The sequence below is a fragment of the Carcharodon carcharias genome, chromosome 4 (genome assembly GCF_017639515.1).
Source record: "Carcharodon carcharias isolate sCarCar2 chromosome 4, sCarCar2.pri, whole genome shotgun sequence".
Lineage (NCBI taxonomy): Eukaryota > Metazoa > Chordata > Chondrichthyes > Lamniformes > Lamnidae > Carcharodon > Carcharodon carcharias.
This window is the reverse complement of record NC_054470.1, coordinates 168,856,756-168,877,089: the sequence shown is the minus strand read 5'-3', so window position 1 is coordinate 168,877,089 and position 20,334 is coordinate 168,856,756. Positions and strand designations below refer to the sequence as shown.

Genomic DNA, 20,334 nt, shown 5'->3' with positions numbered 1-20,334 from the left:
AAGTAGAGATTTTACTTACCATTTTTCAACCAAGAACTCTCTCAGTTGTTGCGCTGCTGCTGTTGGCCTTCAGGCAGCTTTGTGGTTTTCTAGTGGGCTTTTCAAAAAAATAATTGGATCCAGGAAGCTGTCTGAAGGTCAGAAGCAGAAGCACAGCAACTCAGTGAAATTGATACTGACACTGACACTGATAGAGCGGCCGTAAATAAAATCAGAATTCAGCCCGAAGGTTCCGATATTTTTTAAAGTCGATCTTTCAGGTCCGCAGCTCTGCCTCTGGCTGATCAGGCTGACCACCCCACAGTCATTGTGGAGACGAAGTCCCGCCTTCACATTGAGGATCCCCTCCATCGTGTTGTGTGGCACTACCACCGTGCTAAATAGGATAGAATTCAAACAGATCTAGCAACTCAAGACTGGGCATCCATGAGGCACTGTGGGCCACCAGCAGTAGCAGAATTGTACTCGAATTCAATCTGTAACCTTATGGACTGGCATTTTCCCCACTCTACCATTACCATCAAGCCTGGGGATTAACCCTGGTTCAGTGAAGAGTGCAGGAGGGCATACCAGGAGCAGCACCAGGCATACCAAAAAATGAGGTGTCAACCCGGTGAAGCTATAACACAGGACAACTTGCATGCCAAACAGCATAAGCAGCAAGTGATAGACAGAGCTAAGCAATCCCACAACCAATGGATCAGGTCTAGAGAAGGACCAGAGGGTGGGCAGGGGGGGCATGGAAGCTAAACGTGGAACTGCTGATCCCAGAGAACATTGAGGAGCTCAATAGGGATTACAAAGGTTGGAGAACCGTGAAACCCCTCTTTGAGTCTCTGACACACTAGTGGGAAGCGATCAAGGGAAACATCAAGAGGGTTTTCATCCTCAAAGGCACCCAGAAAGCTAGAAAGGAACAGAAGGAAATGTCCCGACTCCAGAAAAACATGGAGAATCTGCTCCAGCTACAGTCGATGGAGGTCGATATCAAGGAGGAACTCCAAGAGGTGAAGAGCCAGCAAGCCTCGCCTTTTGCCTCGGAGACCTCCAAGATCATCTTCCATTCCAGAGTCCGCTCCGTGGAGCAGGCTGAGACATGCGCACGTTTCTTCTTCCAAAAGGTACACAGAGAGAGCTCTGTGATCAGCAGCCTGAAGGAACAAGACGGCTCAGTAAAGTCATCGCAGTCCGACATTTTGAGGATCAGCAAATCCTTTTATGCCGGATTGTATGACGTGAAGTCCACAGACAGCACGGCCTCCCAGTCTTTCCTGTCCTCTATCACGGAGGTCTTATATGACAGTACATGGGAGAGCCTGGACAAACCATTAACTCCTGACGAACTGACTAAGGCCCTTGAGTCCTTCGAGAAGAGTAAAACTCCCAGAAGCGACAGCTTGCCAGCAGAGTTGTATTTGGCTCTGTGGGACTGGATCGGCCCAGACCTGCTAGAATTGTACGAGAATATGCTCCTGGCCGGCAGTATGTCAGAATCCATGAGGAAAGGCATTATCATCCTCATTTACAAGCACAAGGGGGAAAGGGAGGAAATTAGAAACTGGCGACCCATTTCAGTGTTGAATGTGGACTATAAGATTCTGTCCAAGGTCATCACCAATCGGGTCAAATCCGCTCTGGAATTGGTGATCCACCCTGACCAGACCTGTACTGTGCCGGGCTGGAAGATCTCTGACAGTCTTGCGCTGCTCAGGGATACGATTGCCTATGTACAGGACAGGGGTGTGGATACCTGCCTCATCAGCCTGGATCAGGAGAAGGCATTTGACAGAATATCGGGCATCTACATGGTGGATGTGCTCTCCAAAATGGGGTTTGGGGAGGGAATTTGCAATTGGATCCAACTGCTCTACACTAACATCAGTAGCGCAGTCTCAATCAATGGGTGGGAATCAGATAGCTTTCCGATTAAATATAGAGTCAGGCAGGGCTGTCCTCTCTCGCCTGTTCTTTTCATGTGTTGCATAGAACCCTTTGCTGTGTCCATCAGGAAGGATCCGGATATAAGAGGACTGACGATCCCAGGCAGTGAAGGCACTCAGATCAAAGCCTCCCTGTACATGGACGATGTTGCCGTCTTCTGCTCGGATCCGCTGTCGGTGCAAAGACTGATCCACATCTGCGACCAGTACGAACTGGCCTTCGGAGCCAAGGTAAATCGTGGGAAGAGCGAGGCCATGTCCTTCAGGAACTGGCTGACCGATCCTTTGTCCCCTTCACTGTCAGGGCTGACGGCCTGAAGGTGCTTGGGGATATGGTTTGGAGGGACCAGGGCATGCGTTAGAAACTGGAAGGAGCGAGAGTCTATGGTGAAAAGGAAACTGGGCATGTGGGAGCAACGCTCCCTCTCCATTGCAGGTAAGAACCTGGTCAACAGGTGTGAGGCACTCTCGCTCTTGCTGTACTTGGCGCAGGTCTGGCCCATTCCACACTCCTGTGTGGTGGCGATCACCCGAGCCATCTTTCGCTTTATCTGGAGGTCAAAAATGGACCGTGTCCGCAGGGACGCGATGTACAAGCCTCTAGATAAAGGGGGAAACAATGTGCCCAACATTGCCCTTATACTGATGGCTACCTTTGTGTGTGGCTGCATCAAGTGGTGCGTAGACCCTCAGTACAAAAACACCAAGTGTCACTACGTGCTGAGGTTCTACCTGTTCCTGGTGTTGCGAAGAATGGGTCTGGCCATGTTGCCGCGGAACGCTCCAAGTAGTTGGCCCATGCCATACCACCTGTCCCTCATGGAAAAATTTATGCAGAGAAAAAAGTCCACCAGGCAGTGGTCGGCACGTAACGTCTTAGAGGCCCAGTGGGGAAAGGAGAGAGTGAATCCGGTGGGATGGTTCCCCGAGCAGACTGTCAAAGTCATTTGGCAGAATGCCTCATCGCCAGAACTTTCCAACAAACACCAAGATGTAGCTTGGTTGGTGGTGAGAAAGGCCCTCCCTGTCAGCTCCTTCCAACATGCCAGGAGTGTCACTCCCTCTGCACGATGCCCTCGAGGTGGCTGTGGTGGGGACGAGACCATTGTTCACCTCCTTGTGGAATGTGCCTTTGCAAAGAAGGTCTGGAGAGAGATGCAGTGGTTTCTGTCGAGGTTCATGCTGAGCACAGGACTCTGTGCTCTACGGGCTGTTCCCAGGGACACACACCGAGACAAACATCAATTGCAGCTGGAGGATCATCAACTCGGTGAAAGACGGTCTTTAGTCTGCCCGAAACTTGTTGGTCTTCCAGTGTAAAGAGTTGTCCCTGACCGAGTGTTGCAGACTGGCACAATCTAAAGTCCAGGACTACATGCTGAGGGATGCACTAAAGCTTGGGGCAGCTGCTGCAAAGGTGCAATGGGGAAAGGTCGCTGTCTAAGACCTTTCTGCCATAGTGCACTGAGGGACTGGGAACTGTTTAAATCCTAAGGTAAAAACAAAAAACTGCGGATACTTGAAATCCAAAACAACAACAGAATTATCTGGAAAAACTGCCAGCCAGACCTGCTGAGTTTTTCCAGGTAATTCTGTTACTGTTTAAATCCTCTTGGGCTGTACAGCTCAAAATGAATGTCTGCAAATGATTGTAATATTCATTGTTTGTACTGATGCACCTTGTGATACATGTTGTAAAAACTGAACCTGATTGTACTTTTGTAATGGTGATTTTGAAATGGTTTGGAATATGGTTGAAGATATTTTATGAATAAAGTATATTATTGCAAAAAAAAGTGATCTCACAACCAACTTGGAAATATATCGCTGTTCCTTCACTATCACTGGGTCAAAATCCTGGAACTCCCTTCCTAACAGCACTGTGGGTGTACCTACACCACATGGACTGCAGCGGTTCAAGAAGGCAGCTCATCACCACCTTCTCAAGGACAATTGGGGACGGGTAATAAATGCTGGCCCAGCCAGCGAAGCCCACGTCCCGTGAATGAAAAAAAAATTCCAAACAGATGGACTTGACTCAAGACAGTGTCCAGACAGGTAGATGGAACATGCAGTGAGGTAATGGAGTTTATGGTCGGAGTTGAAGATGATAGCTCTGGCCTTCCCAGTATTTAATTGGAGAAAATTGTGGTTTATCCATGACTAGATATCTACTAAACATTCTGACAACATGGAGGAGTAGAGAGAACTGATAGGAAGGTAAAGCTGGGTCTCGTCAGCATGTGTGAAACTGAATATGTCTTTAGATGAGGGCAGCATGTAGTTGAGCAATAGGTTGCCAAGGATAAGTCCTTGAGGAAATCCAGAGGTAATGGTGCAGGTGCATCCAGACACCCAGAACACTTGCAATTTACATAGGTTGGTTCCTATCAGGGCCCAGGAGAGAGGGGTGCAGATGGTACTAAATACCGGAGCTCAGGCTCCTTTCTCTAAATGGAGTTTCTTGTTGACCCCAGCCTGATGCATCTGCAGCAGGCAGGTTGGTGAGAATGAGGTCAAGTATGTTTTTCCCTCTTGTTGGTTCCCTGCCGCAGACCCAGTCTAGCAGCTACGTCATTGCAGACTCAGCCAGCTCGGTCAGTAGTGGTGCTATCGAGCCACTCTTTGTGATGGACATCCTGCACTCTTGCCACCCTCAGTGCTTCCTCCAAGTGGTGTTCAACATGGAGGAGCACTGATTTATCAGTGGAGAGAGGGTGGTATGTGGTAATCAGCAGGTTTACTTGCCCATGTTTGACCTGATGCCGTGAAACTTCATGGAGTCCAGAGTCGATGTTAAGGATTCCCTTTCTAACTATTGCCTTTCTCCATTCCCTGCTTCAACTATTTTACCTCTAGTGTTGACTATTCAATGCTTTCCAGATATTAGAATATTATGTTACGTTCAATGCACGACAGAAGTGCAAGTTGCTGTTGCCATAATCTATAAGATGTGGGAGCAGAAGTAGGCCATTCGGCCCATCGAGTATGCTCTGCCATTCATGGCTGATCTGATAATCATCATCTCCACTTTCCTGCTTTTTCCCCATAATCCTTGATTCCCTTACTGATTAAATATCTGTCTATCTCCGCCTTGAATATATTTAATGACACAGCCTCTACAGCCCTTTGTGGTAAAGAATTCCACAGATTCACTACCCCCTGAGAAGAACTTCCTCCTCATCTCTGTCTTAAATGGGTGACCTCTTACTCTGAGATTATGCCCTCTGGTCCTAGACTCTCCCACAAGGGGAAAGAACCTCTCAGCATCTACCCTGCCAAACACCTTAAGAATCTTATGTTTCAATAAGGTCGCCTCTCATTCTTCTAAACTCCAGTGAGTACAGGCCCAACCTACTCAACCTCTCCTCATAAGACAATCCCTCCATTCCTGGAATCAACCTAGTGAACCTTCTCTGGACTGCCTCTCATGCCAGTATATCTTTCCTTAGATAAGGGGGCCAAAACTGTTTGCAGCATGGAGCAGGCTCAAAGGACCAGCTCATCTTTTCCTATTCATATGTTCACATCAATGTGAAGTTTTAGCAATTGAAAAGAGTCATTTGACCCAACATACCCGTCTTTGATTGATCACAGTGCTGTCTTTCCATCCTATTCATCTATCCCATTTTCCAAAGCACATCTAGATATTAAAAGAAGCTTTACTATAACCTTTCTTGATAATTTATTTTTTGTATCTATTACCCTCCATAAGAAATAGTTCCACCTAATTTTTAATTTATTCCTAATCATTGCATTTCATTCCTTACTTTTCCAATCCTACACTAGTGACAGTAAATCCAAATCAATTTTATTCTGTTTCATAACTTTGGAACTTACATTAAGTCACAAAGTCTCCTTCCCCTGAACTTTCCTAATGAACAATAACCATGGAGTCACTCCAGGACATTAAGTAAGTTATGCAGAACAGCAACACTTTTGTGTGCCACAGAAGGTACCCCTTGATCAAGGTGAACTAGGATTGAGCGCACTAATCAAGCAACCCCCCCCCCCCCCCCCACCCCCCCCACCCCCCCCCCCCCCCCCCCCCCCTACAGCTTCTCCAAGCAGTTATTCTTAATGTTTGAGCACCATGGTTATTCAACAGTGGTCACGTGTCAAACCCAATCCCCTCTTCATCTAGGGAAGAATTTTACTGTTGGCAAGCGGGACCCGCTTGCCAACGCTAAAAATGATGCACGGTGACATTGGGCGGGTGTCCTGATGTCACCGTGCGTCATTTAGATTTTCAGTTCAGCGGGCACGCCGAATTGTCAAAGGTCTGTAAGGCCATTTAAAACCTAATTAATTCAATTCAATGAGCTGCCCATCCAACCTTAAGGTTGGCAGGTAGGCGAAGAGCCCAGGCGGCCTTCATGTTTTTCACGAAACCTCATCCATGGGCAGGATGAGGTTTCATGAAGTGTTTTAAAATCTAATAAAAATGGATACATGTCCCAGCTCATATGATAGTGTCACATGAGGGGACATGTTTTAAAAGTGTTTAAAACCTTTATTTAAAACTTTAGCGCTGATACAAATCTCTCTGAGGCACCTCCGCGTGTCTCGGGGAGATCTCTGTGCTCTTTCGCTTGCATGCGCGAAAGAGTGCAAGGAACCCCTCAAGAAATATCCCCGCCCGCACAGGGAGCACTCAGCGCTTCCGGGCAAGCCTCACACTGCGTGGGCCTTAATTGGCCTGCCCATGTAAAATGGCGGCATGCCCCCGATTGGTTGGAGGCTTGCCCATTCCCATACTCCCCCGCCCCCCCAACCAGGGAAAGATTTTTCCCGTAATTTCTTCCATGCCTACTTTGCAGCTGAAGTGACTGAAAAACGATCTGAAGCAGGAACACTGGCTGCTTTTCAGCAATATATAGCTCGGGGCAGGAAGCCAATTGCAGCATTCTTATCGTCATTTGGGCTGAGATAAACCTAGGCCTGAAACTGAAGCTAGAAGACAAGTGAAAACCTTACAAAAGATTGAACTAAAAGGCAAATCTCACAAAAGCAGATCGCAAAAAGTCATGAAGTCACACAGATCTTGAGTTCTAGCTTATGCTTCTGAATTCCCGTTTGGAAGAGTGCAGGCTTAAAATGAAGACTGAAAATAAATTTCTATGCCAGAATGTGTAAAGGTAGCACCTGGTGATTACCTGGGCCACAGCTCCCAGACTGGATTTCCAGTCCTCAGTGATTTCAGCTAAGTCAACTATTAGCATACCACAATTATCCTAATGGTCCTGAGCTTAGATGGAGAGCAAAGGGGAGAAAGGGAGGTGGTGATGAGAAAGTTAGCTGGGGCTTCAGCTCAGTATTTGAGGGGAGGTGGTGGCATAATCCCACCATGGCAAATTGTGGAATTTGAATCTAATGCTGAGGAAACCATTGCCGATTGTCATAAAACCCCATGTGGTTCACTAATGCCTAGTAGGGAAGGAAATCTGCTGGCCTACATTGACTCTTAAATGTGGGTCTGGAGTCACATGCGGTTAACTCTTAAATGCCATCTGAAAATGGGCAATTGGGGATGGGCAATAAATGCTGGCTTAGCCAGTGACGCCCACATCCCATGAATGAATAAAAAAAGTATTGCATTCCAGTCAATGCTGATGAAATGTGAACACAGGGAATGTGAAGTCAAACTCCAGTAACTTACCAACGGTCCAAACGTTTGCCAGATGTCTTGGGCCTGCGGGCCTGCCAATGCCTAACTTAGCAGTGCTGCATAAAGTCACTGCCCTCAGGGTATAGGAAAAAAAGAGGATTAAAATACACAACCTTGATGCTTGTGAAACCCAATTATGCAACACTTTGCGTTCTCGATTTCATTTCCAAAATGCCACAAATTATTTCAAAAAATGTTTTATTATGCCGATTTATTTTTAGCCAGACCATCTAAAAATAAGAGTAAATGGAAGGGAATTAAAAATTAAGTGAAATTTGGGGGAAATATATATAATTGTAGCAGTTTATGATTATAAGAATGGGAATTAACTGTGACACATAAAAGTGTATTTTTATGTGTATAAAAACTGGGTGTAAAGTTTGTGGGAGTGTTTTCGATGTAGACTTACTTTTTTAGATTTTTTTATTAATTGAATTCAAATTCTACCAGTGCTGCTATGGCAGGATTTGAATCCCCATCATTGGGGCATTAGCCTGGGTCTCAGGATTATTAGTCTAATGACATTACCACTACACAGCCATCTCTCCTAAATATCACAAACATTTAAAAAAAATGATTAACAAAAATTTTAGTTTTTTTAAAAACAAGTAGCTGTAACAATTGGGTAAATTTTCAGGCCCTGCCAGGTGTAGGATCAGACATGGACTGGGCTTGAAAATAGCAGCTCCTGAAAATACCAGCACCAGCCAGTGTGCTGATTTCCCGGCGCTGGCCATTTTACCGGAGATAGGTTTGGGGCCGACAGGGCCACCCACCTCCACATGGTGGGTAACTGCGTAGGTTCATTAAGAGCCTTAAGTCAAATTGAAGGAGGCTGACTGGGATTTTCCAGCTGGCCTCCATTTTCCTGCAACCGATGGGGATCAGTTTAAGGTTTAGGTGCCTGGAGGTGAGCACCTGGCAGCAGGCCAGGGGACCAACTCTCCAGGCAGGTCCAGAGGCCCTCTCTGCCTGCCTACAGTGAAAGCAGCCAAAGGCCGCTCTGTGGAGAGATTCCTCTTCCCACAATGGTGCCCTGGCTTCAAAAACCATCTTTCAATTTCAGTTTTTAAGATGTTAAAGTGCACTCTCTCTTGCTTACTGACCACCACAGACTGCTGCTTCTCTCAAGCTGGAAGGTCCTCGATTGGTCCTCCAGCTTCAAGAGCCAGCTTATCCCCTTTAATTGGGCAGGAAACCTGTGTCTATGTCAATTAAGAAGGTCATCACTGTGAAAATCCCAGGGAATTGAGGTTTATAAGATTGTTATGTTTTGGAATCCTGTCTTTAATGTAGCAGGACAGTCGCACTGAGCGAACTTCAGATGTGCCCTTCTACAGGGAATTCCCTGCGCCTGCCAATGATTTCTGTTGGTTGGGCCTTTGTCGGCAGGAGTAAGTGGAACAGGAGACGGGCCAAAGTCCAGAGAGAACCTTCGTAGTGGATGACAATGATTTTATGGTTATCATCAGACTTTTAATTCCAGACTTCTATTGAATTCAAATTTCACCATCTGCCATAATGGGATTTGAACCCTAGTTCCCAGAGCATTACCCTGGGTCTCTGGAATACCAGCCCAATGACAATACCACTATGCCACCACCTCCCCTTGTGTTGTAAGAAGTGAGAACATAGGCAGAAGAGAAAGGTTCAGGATCTCTAACTGTTGTTCCTACTGAATGCAAGGCAACCCTGCTCCCACAGTTCAACAACCAATTCTGCAATATGGCTGATTCAAAACCAGGAGTTAAGCTTTCGACGGATTTTTTTGTGTGTCCGTAGTGTTGGACCACAGTGCAAAAAGTTCATTTCTAAACTTTCAGTGCCAATTCCCTAGCTTCAAGTAGACAGTCCGTAATTCAAAATTTCAACAGCTTGGGCAGACACATTGCATTTGGGAATAGAAGCGATAGGAAGAACAGGCAACAGGGAGGGGATTTTCAGCTGTGGCTGGGAGACACAGAACAATATATCAACTGTGTCCAACAGTGACTCATAATGAGAAAGACTGACTCAGCATTGCACTACATCTCAGTGTAAAAGGACTTGCTACACAACAGAAAAAGTGTGGCTAGCAACAATAAAGCTTTATAGACAAGGTATGGATTAAATGCAAAACTTCTATTATCAATAGATTTACTTTATAATAATGGATGATTCAACAAAACAATTCTAAGTCACCGTGGTCCATAAACAGCATATGTTCACCAAATACCGTTCATTCCCTTACATAATTGTTCTGTAGGAAATATAAACACTTCTTCCATTTATGAAATTGAATGGGCCCCAGTATACTAAGGTGGATAGGCAAACTATTTAAGTGAGATAAAAGCAAAAAACTGCTGATGCTGGAAATCCAAAACAAAAATAAAAATACCTGGAAAAACTCAGCAGGTCTGACAGCATCTGCAGAGAGGAACACAGTTAACGTTTCGAGTCCGTATGACTCTTCAACATTTAAGTGAGCATTGGTTACTCGACTTCAGAGTACCCATGCATAATTCATGCCCAGTTCTGGAGGCACAAGAACATGTGAAAAATAATTTGCATTTGTTAATGCAAGATCTTCCAGTTTATTGGAACAGAATCTCAAAATATGCAAGCAGAAAATTAAATTTCATGGTTATTTCCACCCCTCCATCCCATAATGTGCCCTTCCATTCCATAATGTGAAAGTGCCTTCTCTCATGAATAAAGGGCTTTTTGGTTGGAAAAATAATCATGCAGTTAGCAAGCTACAGATGGTATCATTTGATTCTTAAATTTCTGAGTACACCAGCGCAGCTCAATATGCTGCATGTTCCCAATTGGATGAAAGAACTACTTCTGGAGCTGAGAGTTATGGAGTTTTTTTTTGTTGCAATTCCTCCACTTAAAGACTGCAAGATGGTTGAGTGCAGAAGATATCAACTACAATAGAACTGACTACATATACTGCTGAAACTCGTTTTGCATGATAAAGTACCATTCAGTGAAAAGGGTCTCATAACTTACAAGGTGACTATATCCATCTCATTCCAGCACAGCAAGGTTGTTTTTGTGATCAATGGATAGAATTTACTGCAATGATGAACCGAGATACACAAAACATACCTTTATTTTAATTTTACTGATAATTTTGCAAATTCTCTTTTGGTTCTGTGTACAAAAACATTTACAATGCCAAGCCTTCTTTCCTTATACATCAAATATTAAACCTTAGGGAGACATTATAAATTAAATATGTAATCTTGTTAAAGCTTTCAGTGTTAATCTTCATTTCACTTTTAAACATTTGTGCAACAGTTGCTGTGTACATAGATATAAAAAGAATGTTACTCAATAGTGCATTTGAGATAACTGTACATCCTTCCACTCAAGTGCAACTTAATTTGTGCTTCCATCTCATTCCAAGTTGCTATACCATTCCCCCATGATAGAGATGAATGTTTCAAATATAAGGCATTTTGGAAATCCATACATTTAAACAGTGATCTGCGCTGAAATTTTTGGCTCATAAGGCTTGTTGTACAAAATATGAATATATATTTTGATATTTACTCTTGTTGGAGATCATTGCAAAGCATCTGTTAACAGTTTATCATTATCAAATGATCAAGGCCATTAATTAAATTTGCTTCAAAGAAATGTGCATTTGTTTATACAGTGATGTTTTTGTAAAGTTCAGCAATTTGTGTACTAAAGAATTTTTTCAGCTCTGCTCTCTTTGCCTTGAATGTTGGAGTCAGAAGGCCATTTTGAACAGTTAGCATCTCAGGATGGAGATAGATATCCTTCACCTATTCAAAATAAAAAGAGTCAATTATTAAACAAGACAGGTAATCTTTTGGTTCAATCAAATTCCAATACAAATTGTCTGTGTTTAAATTCCACAAAATCTGAATCACAAAACAGCAGAAAAAAAAACAAAAAAAAATGTTTACCATGTATTTAGTACACGCCACAATAAAACACCCGATTTTAGTCTACTTCTATTCAAGTATTTATTCACACCCCTTAGTCTCACCATCTACTTGTATCACATCAGCATTTCCTGCTGCAATTCTCAATTACGGGAAGAGGTGCTTATATCGCTCAAGTCAACAGCATAATACTATGTGTTTATTTTACATCAGCCATATAGAGGACTTAATTCTAAAATGGGTGCAGGGAAAGAAAGATGTAGGGGTACATTTGCTCAAATTGTTGAAGGTGGCAGTGTAAGTTGAGAAAGCCGTAAATAAGGCACATATGGAATCTGGACTTTGTAAATAGAGGCATAGAGTACAAAATCAAAGAGGTTACAGTAAAATTTTGTAAAACACTGATTCAGCCCCAACTAGAGTATTGGGTCCAATTCTGGGCATCACACTCAGGGAGGATGTGAACCATTAGAGAGAGTGCATAAAAGATTTACAAGAATGGTTCCAGGGATGAGGGACTTCGGTTATAGGGAAATATTGGAGAAGCTGAGGTTGTTTTCCTGAGAGAAGAGAAGGTTGGAAGGAGATTTGACAGAGGTGTTCAAAATCATGAGGGTTCTGGACAGAGTAGATAGCGAGAAACTGTTCCCATTGGCAAAAGGCTCAAGGACCAGAAGACTTATGGTGAACTGCAAAAGAATCAAAGACAATGAAGAAAAGCTCTTCGACACAGCGAGTGGTCAGGATCTGGAATGCACTGAAGTGTGGTGGTGGCAGATTCAATCATGGCTTTCAAAAAGGTATTAGGTAAGCACTTGAGGAGATAAAAAATTTGCAGAGCTACAGGAAAAAGCGGGACAAGGGGACTAGCTGAGTTAGTACTGCAGAGAGCAGGCTGAATGGCCTCCTTCTGTGCTTTAAACATGGAATGATTTCCAAGTTCGCGGATGACTCAAAGCTAGGTGGGAATATGTGCTGAGGAAGATGCAAAGCAGTTTCAAGGGGATTTGGACAGACTTAGTGAGTGGGCTAGAACAGGCAAACAGAATATAATGTGGAAAAATGTGAGGTTATCCACTTTGTAGGAGGGACAGATGTGCAGAGTATTTCTTAATGGTGGGAGATTAGAAAGTGTAGATGTACAAAGGGACCTGGATGTCCTTGTCAGTAAGTCACTGAAAGCCAACGTGCAGATGCAGCAGGCAATTAGCAAGGCTGATGGTATTTTGGCCTTTATCACCAGAGGATTTGAGCACAGGAGTAGTGAAGTCTTGCTTCAATTGTATAGAATCTTGGTTATACTGCACCTGAAGTAGTGTGTGCAGTTTTGGTCCCCTTACCTTAGGAAGGATATTATTGGCATAAAGGGAGTGCAATGAAGGTTCACCAGACTTGTTCCCGGGATGGTGGGACTGTCCTATGAAGAGGAATTGGGGAAACTGTATTCTCTAGGCCAGGATTTTACATTGGTCGGGTGGGCTCGGCAGGAGACAGTGGGGGGGGGGTGGGGGTTGAGGGGGGTGCTGGTGGTTGCGAAGCCGACTACCACCCGCAATTGGCCCCGCACTGGGAATTTCATGCAGGCAGCCAATTAAGGCCCGCCCAGCTTGGATCGCGAATGGTAGCACTGCGCTACCTGTGTGGGTTTGGGGGGGGGCAGGGGGAGGAGGGAGAGTCAGGTCCAGCGCTCTTTTGCCCATGAGCACGAAAGGGCACTTCAATCTGCCTGAGGCATAGAACTGCCTCAGAGAGACTGAAATGCTTTTTAAAAAAATAAATAAATACATTACAAATTTAAGGAAACACGTCCCCCTCATGTGACTGAGATGGGACACGAGATGGGACACTGTTATTTTTCAAAGAAAGTTTTTATTTAATTTGCAATAGCTTTAGGAAACCTCATCCCGCACATGGATGAGGTTTCCTAAAAAACTTAAAGGCTGCTTGGCCTTTTAGCCTGCTCGCCAACCGTTAGTTTGGACGGGCAGCGTAAATTTGAAGTTAATTAATTTGTTAATGGCCTTAACAGGCCTTTCACTTATCGGCGGGTGCGCAGCTAACTTCGGCCCACGCCCGCCGAACAAAGTATCGTGAGACAGCGCGATGAGATCGGGACACACGCCCGACATCATCGCGCGTCATTGTACTTTCCAGCGTGTCGGGCGCATGCCGGCATGCCAAATGTAAAATTCTGCCCCTAGAGTTTCAAAGAATTAGAACTAATCTCATTGAAACCTACAAAAAAGGAATAGACAGAGTAGATGCAGGTAAGATGTTTCCCCTGGTTGGGGAGTCTAGAACCAGGGGTCACAACTTCAAAATAATGGAGAAGCCACTTAGGACGGAGCTGAGAATTTTTTCTTACTCAGATGGCTGTGAATCTCTGAAATTCTTTACCCCAGAGGGCCGTGGAAGCTCAGTCATTGAGTATGTTTAAAATAGAGGTTGACAGGTTTCTAAATACCAATGACAAAGGGATATGGGGATTGTGTGGGGGGGTGGGGAAAAGGTATTGAAGTGGATAATCAGCCATGATCATACTGAATAGCGGAGCAGGCTCGATGGGCTGAATGGCCTACTGCTGTTCCTATGTTCCAGGATTCAAAAAAAATGACATCTGACTGCTTTCCTTTTTTCTTTTCATCAGCAATTTGGGGATGGATTTTACCGTCCTCCACCAGCATATTTAAAGGCAGTGGCTCATAAAACAATACAGGTAATCTGACCACCTGCAATTTGTCTCCCATATTACGATGGGCGGGCAACATGTCAGGCAGCCTGCCTGCCCTTGGGTCTATTGATGCCCTTAAGGGGGCAATTTTTCATCACAATTTTATATGTGCCGGGGGATGGCGAGGCAAGCGCAGCTTTCACTGCACTGGCTGCTGTTGGGCAGAAAGGGGGATACCTCCTTTGTGGTCTTCAGTGCCCTTTGCACCCCTCCCCCGCCCCCAAGATCGTGACCTGCCCCCCACTCCCCCTTTATTCTTCCCTGCCAGGCCTCTAAAACTCAACAAACTCCCCATGCCCCTGCACCTTCCGCACCCCCCCACCCCGCCCCCTCCACAGTCGGGGAGGGCCAAGGTGGGTTCAGGTAATACGTTCGCCATAAAATTCACTCCTTTGAATTGCTCTTTCCATCCCATTGACAGAGATGAGGTTGTTTTAATTGTTAACTTTTAGTCATTTAGGTGAGCCATCTCAAGTATGCGAAAGAATGGTGGGCGGTGGTGGCGAAAACATTAAAGCCTTGGGGTGGACTCAGTGTCAGCCTTGATTATCTGATGGTTTATCTCTAGCTGTTCATGCATTCTCGCTGTGTGCAAATCGGCTTTTACTTCTTTATTCGTTTACAGGATGTGCGCGCCACTGTCATTTATTGTCCATCCCTAACTGCCCTCAAGAAAGTGGTGGTGAGCTGGCTTCTTAAACTGCTGAGGTCTGTGTGAATTATAGTTTTTTAAGAAGGCTTTGATATAACAGCTTTATTTGCTAGGCCATTTCAGAGGGCAATTAAGAGTCAACCACATTGCTGTGTGCCTGGTGCCATATCTAAGCGGACCGGGTATGAACAGCAGATTTTATTCCCGAAAGGACACTAGTGACCAGATGAGTTTTTAATGGCAATCATGCAGCGTCATGGTTGTCATTACTGATTGTAGCTTTCTCATTTCCAGATTTATTCATTTAACTGAAAACTAACTCCCCAACTGACACGGCAGGATTTGAACTAAAGTCTCCGGATTATTAGTGCAGGAGAAGGGCTTGCAGGCACGTGGGAAGACCTACTACCGCCATGTCACAGGCCAACCCGAATTGGACAAATACTGCTGTTCTTTCATCATCGTTGGGTCAAAATCCTGGAACACTCTCTCCAAAAATACCAAGAGAATATTTTCACCACAGACAACAGCAATTCAAGAAAGCGGTTCCTAACCACCATGTGACCGTACACATTGCTGTCACATCTACCTACAGACTGTACTTCAAGAATACTTCAATGGGTGTGAATCACTTCAGGATATCTACAAATATGAAAGATACTAAATGTAAATCCTTTCTTATTTAATGACTATGATAGGAATGCTACACTATGGGTGGAATTTTCCGTGCCCGGTGGCGTCAGGCGTCATGGCAGGTGTGAACGGACAATATGGCGGGAAGGCCAACAATTGGATTCATGCTGTCATGGAGCACATTTGCAGTGGTGGGCAGAATTTCCAGCCACTGCACATTGGGAACTTCATTGAAACACATCTGCATATCATTATAAGCTCAGCTCGCCAGAATCATCTCCCCACGCTGGATCATCTGGACATCACGCCGACGTGTTTCACAACTGTGCATTAGCGACATGCATCTGGCGAGCTGCACTTGCCTCAGAACTCTGAGGTCTGTTTTTCTACCTTGCTTTGGGCAGCACTCATGGCTCATGGTCATCAGCACAGGTTTCACAGGGAGCACCACATCACTTTTAGGGGGGCTCACGGGCAGGTCTCTACCTACCAGACCAGCCGGAAAACAGGGGTGGATTTTTAATGGCTGCAGGGCTAGGGCTTGCTTGGGGAAGGGGGAGGAGTGGCTTCAGACCAGGGAAGAGGCTGCAGGGTGAGGGCTGTACAGGGGAAGAAGGTTATCCCAGGGTGTGTGCGGGGCACGTAATGATCTGTACAAGTGGCCTCAAGATGTTGAGAGCTGAGGAGGCAGTCTCCAGAGGAGATGAGGCCAGATGGAGATGTGAGAGGTGATGTAGCTTGAGCGGGCAGTGAGTGAGATGCCAGTGGACGTGTGATGGCCTTGTGAGTGTATGAGTTTAAGAGTGAGGAGATGTTGCCTTACCCTGGCAGCATGGATGAGATCATTCATCCTCTTTCTGCACTGGATGGCCAATCTCTTCTGTGCAGCATTGGCACTGATCACCACTGCCATCGCCTGCCAAGCTGGAATGGTGAAATTGCTGGACCTCCTGTAGCCAGAGCAGGGTGGAGGACATCACAGAGCGTCTCCAAAAAGCATTTCAGTGATGTATCATCCAACTCTTTTTGACTTTCAGGGCCATGTCTTCACTGGAGCATTCCTGGGCTACAAGCATTGAAAACTGTGTGGGCAGTTGCAGTGTAAATATGGCACCCTGCATGAGGAAGCAGCGAGGTGATGGTGTGGCGGGTGATCAGAGGCTGCCCACTAGCAAAATGGCATGTTTCTCGAGAATGTATGATTAATGAGGCAGGATTTGGACAATACAGCGTGAAAAGCTGCCATTGCGGTCGGCAGGTAAAGCGTTTTTCCACGTACTACTGTACTTTCCATCCAAAGTTTTAGGTAAACCACCTTCTTGAATCGCCGTAGTCTGTATGGTGAAGGTGCCCTCAGCTAGTGTTGTTAGGGAGTTCCAGGATTTGACTCAACAACAATGAAGCTAAGGTGACATATGTCCAAGTCAGGATGGTGTGGGACTTGGGGATGGTGGTCTTCCCACTAGCCTGATGCCCTTGTTCTTCTAGGTGGCACAAATCATGGGAGTTGCTTCCCAGTTTACCTAAGTTTTTTAAAAAATCTTGGTGACGTTCTTTCCTTAGAAACCATGTATTTAGCATATAACTTAGAAAGGCAGGGAAGGAGGAAATAAACTTGACAGGAGTGGGAAGGGGGGGGGAGTGAAATTCCCCCCTTATTTGTTTATATGCACTTGTGGAAAACACAACTTTACTCTGCGTGCTTTCCAGAAATTTCCAGAGTTCTGGTGAGCTAAAAGGAATTCACAATAATGTGGCCAATCCGAAAGCACCTAACTAATTATAAATAGCACAGTGGACAAAAATAACTGCAGTGTGTGTAGTTTTTGTAAGAAATGGAAGGAAACACGGGTAGTGGAAACCACAATTTATAGCTAAAGGGCAGCAACTCAAGCACAATGTCACATGGGCATGGATAAGTGCTCTGTATGTTGTGAAGATGGTCATGAGAAAATGTAACGGATACATATAGCCAATTAAATAAATCAAAATAATTATAATTGCTGACTATGTTTTGAGCCTGTAATTTGTTGCAATTGCAAAATAATGATGATTGAGAACTAGTACAACAGGCCAAAGTAGGATCATAAAGAAAGGTGCAGTGAAAAAATACTGAAAGATTATAATTCACACGTGCAGCAAACAATTACAATATCTCCGTTTGGCAGTTTTGCAGCTTTATACCTGGCTTATTGAAGTGCCGCACCCCCAGGGTGTCCGAGTGGATATTGTGCTGCAATGTCACCTCTTCATAGCTAATTATTCTGTGACATCAGGGTTAGCTTGGATAACAATTACAACTTTCCCTTGAAGGAAACTGATAGAAGAACCAACTGCCTGCAACCTATCCGCACCAAGTCCTGCTCACCTGAGTATTGGTCAGTTTCCACTGACTAGTGCTTCCAAATAAACTGAAAATCAAATTTCCTAGTTGGGTTTATGAATCCCTCCACAGCCTTCACCCTCCATCCCTCTGCAAATTCCTGTGACACCGTGTGCCAGCACGCATCATCTGCCCAAAAGTATCTTCCACTCCACCTGGCCAATCTTTGCATATACCTCCACAACACCCCCCACCCCCAGCCCTCCAATTATCCTATAATCACTGCTACATCTTTGGTGGCAGAATCTTCACCATCTTGGTCCCATGTTTGTAAATGCTCTTTTTTTCTCATTGACTAAGGCTACAGTTACCTCTGATGATTTTTGCACCTTCATTTTAAATAAAGACAAAATGTGGCATTGTCATTTCAACAGTTCATTTGTTCCCCAGCAGTTACTTCAATATTCAGTCTTTCAAATCCTACCCTGGTTCACAGAGACACTCAACTCCCCTCTTTATCTGGTTTTAAGAGATACTTTACCCATCCTATTCAGAGACTTTCTCTTCTCCAATGCCCCTGTTCATATTCTTCCTCTTCCTGTCAATACAATCTGGCACTCTTCTCACCTCCCCCAAACCAAGTTCATGGTGGTAATTTTCCACCCTCAAGTTCATGTTGACACTCTACTCCCTTCCTTCTAAAGGACAGTCCCAGTTTCTGCACACTTCTGTCTTCCTCTTTTCCCCCTTCCCCTGCATGGTCAACCTCCATAAAATCCAGATCCCCCCTCTTATCCATGGGCATACATTTCTCTCCTTTCCCAATGACCTACGGCCCTGCCACCCATTCTCTCTTTCCCAGTCTAAAGGCGATGCAGGAGCAGAAGGACCTAGTGTATATGTGCATAAGTCATTGAAGGTGACAGGACAGGTTGAGAGTGCAGTTAAAAAGCATAAGGTATCCTAGGCTTTATTAATAGGGACATAGAGTACTAGAACTAAACTTGTATAAAACATTGGTTCGGCTCATCTGGACTATTGCATCAGTTCTTGGCGCCATATTTGAAGAAAGATGTGAAGGCATTAGAGAGAGTGCAGAAAAGATTTATGAGATTGGGGCTATGCTCCTTGGAGAAAAGGAGTTTAGAGGAGATTTGATAGAAGCATTCAAAATCATGAGGGGTCAGGAAAGAGTAGACAGGGATAAATTGTTCCTATTGGTGGAAGAATTGAGGACCGGGGGCACAGATTTAAGGTAATTGTCAAACGAAGCAGTGGAGGCTGGGTGAAAAAGTTCCCCCATGTAAGTGACTAAGATCAAGAATGTGCTGACTGAGTGTGTGGTGGAGGTAGGTTCAATCGAGGCATTCAAGAAGGAATTGGATTATTATCTGAAATGGAAGAATGTGGAGGGTTCCGGAGAATGTAACTAGGTGCATTGCTCATTCGGTTTTAGAGAGGCACACAGATATGACGGGCTGAACGGCCTCCTTCAGTGCTGTAACAATTCTGAGGTCTCCCACTCCATATACTATATCAGAAGCATGCTGTAGGTGTGGCGTTCTACCTACGTGATTGCAATAGTCCCCAAAACCTTGTAAAGGGTGCAAAAAATGCCCAAAACCAAGTATCTGGAAGCACAGGGAAGGTTGGAACCCTACTGGGGATTAAAAAAATGAATAGTTTTCAGTGTTCCAGAAATGTCCAAATCTGTCACTGCAAAAACTCACTTTAATTTATTTGCTGTGGTAGAAGTAATGGTATGCCACATTTGTTTGCAACTTCTAAGGGAAAGTTTAAATCCCACTGATTATTGCTGTTAGTGTTCACACATCAAGGTAAGGCCATTGGATTTCAATTTTCACAAGCTGAAGTACAGAATATGATGCCCAAAACAGTGGTTAGGAGTCTTGAAATCCCACGCAACAGAAAACGTACTCTAATTGTTCATTCGCCTCGGGCAGGATCTTGAACCTGATTATGGGTCCGGGAACTCAGGCAGGTAGGCAGGTAATCTCACGCCAACAGCTGGAGTGCCAGTTTGCCAGCACCATTTCCCCTCACCCCACCCCATCCCACAATCTCTGGGCCATTTTCCTGGAGCCTGATTGGAGCTGGAGTTGCCACCACTCCACATGCAAGTTAAGAGCAATGATCCAAGGCAGAGTGGAATTTTCCTGTCAGCGTGCAGGTCCCCTGCATTGAGAGCACAACAGCTGTCTGGAGGTGACCTCCCGGGTTGAGAGAGCAGTTAATAAAGCATACATTATCATACTGGCCACAGGCTGCCTTGCTCCATGATGATGGACTGGCAGCTGTGGCCATTTTTAAAAATACTTTAAAGCTGTTGAGAGGACACCTCAAGATGGAGGCGTCCTCTCTCTCCCTATTGGCCCTCCAGGTTTGAAAGCCTGCCTGCCATCCTTAATTAGATGGCAAGAATACCCTCTGGCCACTAACTAGCCAAACCAGGCAAAAGAAATCA

The 20,334-nt window shown here is 44.9% G+C and overlaps 1 protein-coding gene across 7 annotated transcripts in view; it reads right to left on the bottom strand.

Annotated features, from left to right (window-relative positions):
• Nucleotides 1–10,687: 10,687 nt before the first annotated feature.
• The window catches only part of acsl1a (acyl-CoA synthetase long chain family member 1a), a 181,514-nt gene continuing 171,867 nt past the window's right edge, over nt 10,688–20,334 (bottom strand). For all 7 annotated transcript variants that reach the window (XM_041186508.1, XM_041186509.1, XM_041186507.1 and 4 more), the window contains one exon: nt 10,688–11,387. In XM_041186508.1, the coding sequence (XP_041042442.1) occupies nt 11,247–11,387 (141 nt within the window). In that variant the 3' untranslated portion in view covers nt 10,688–11,246. The remainder of the gene's footprint in view (nt 11,388–20,334) is intronic.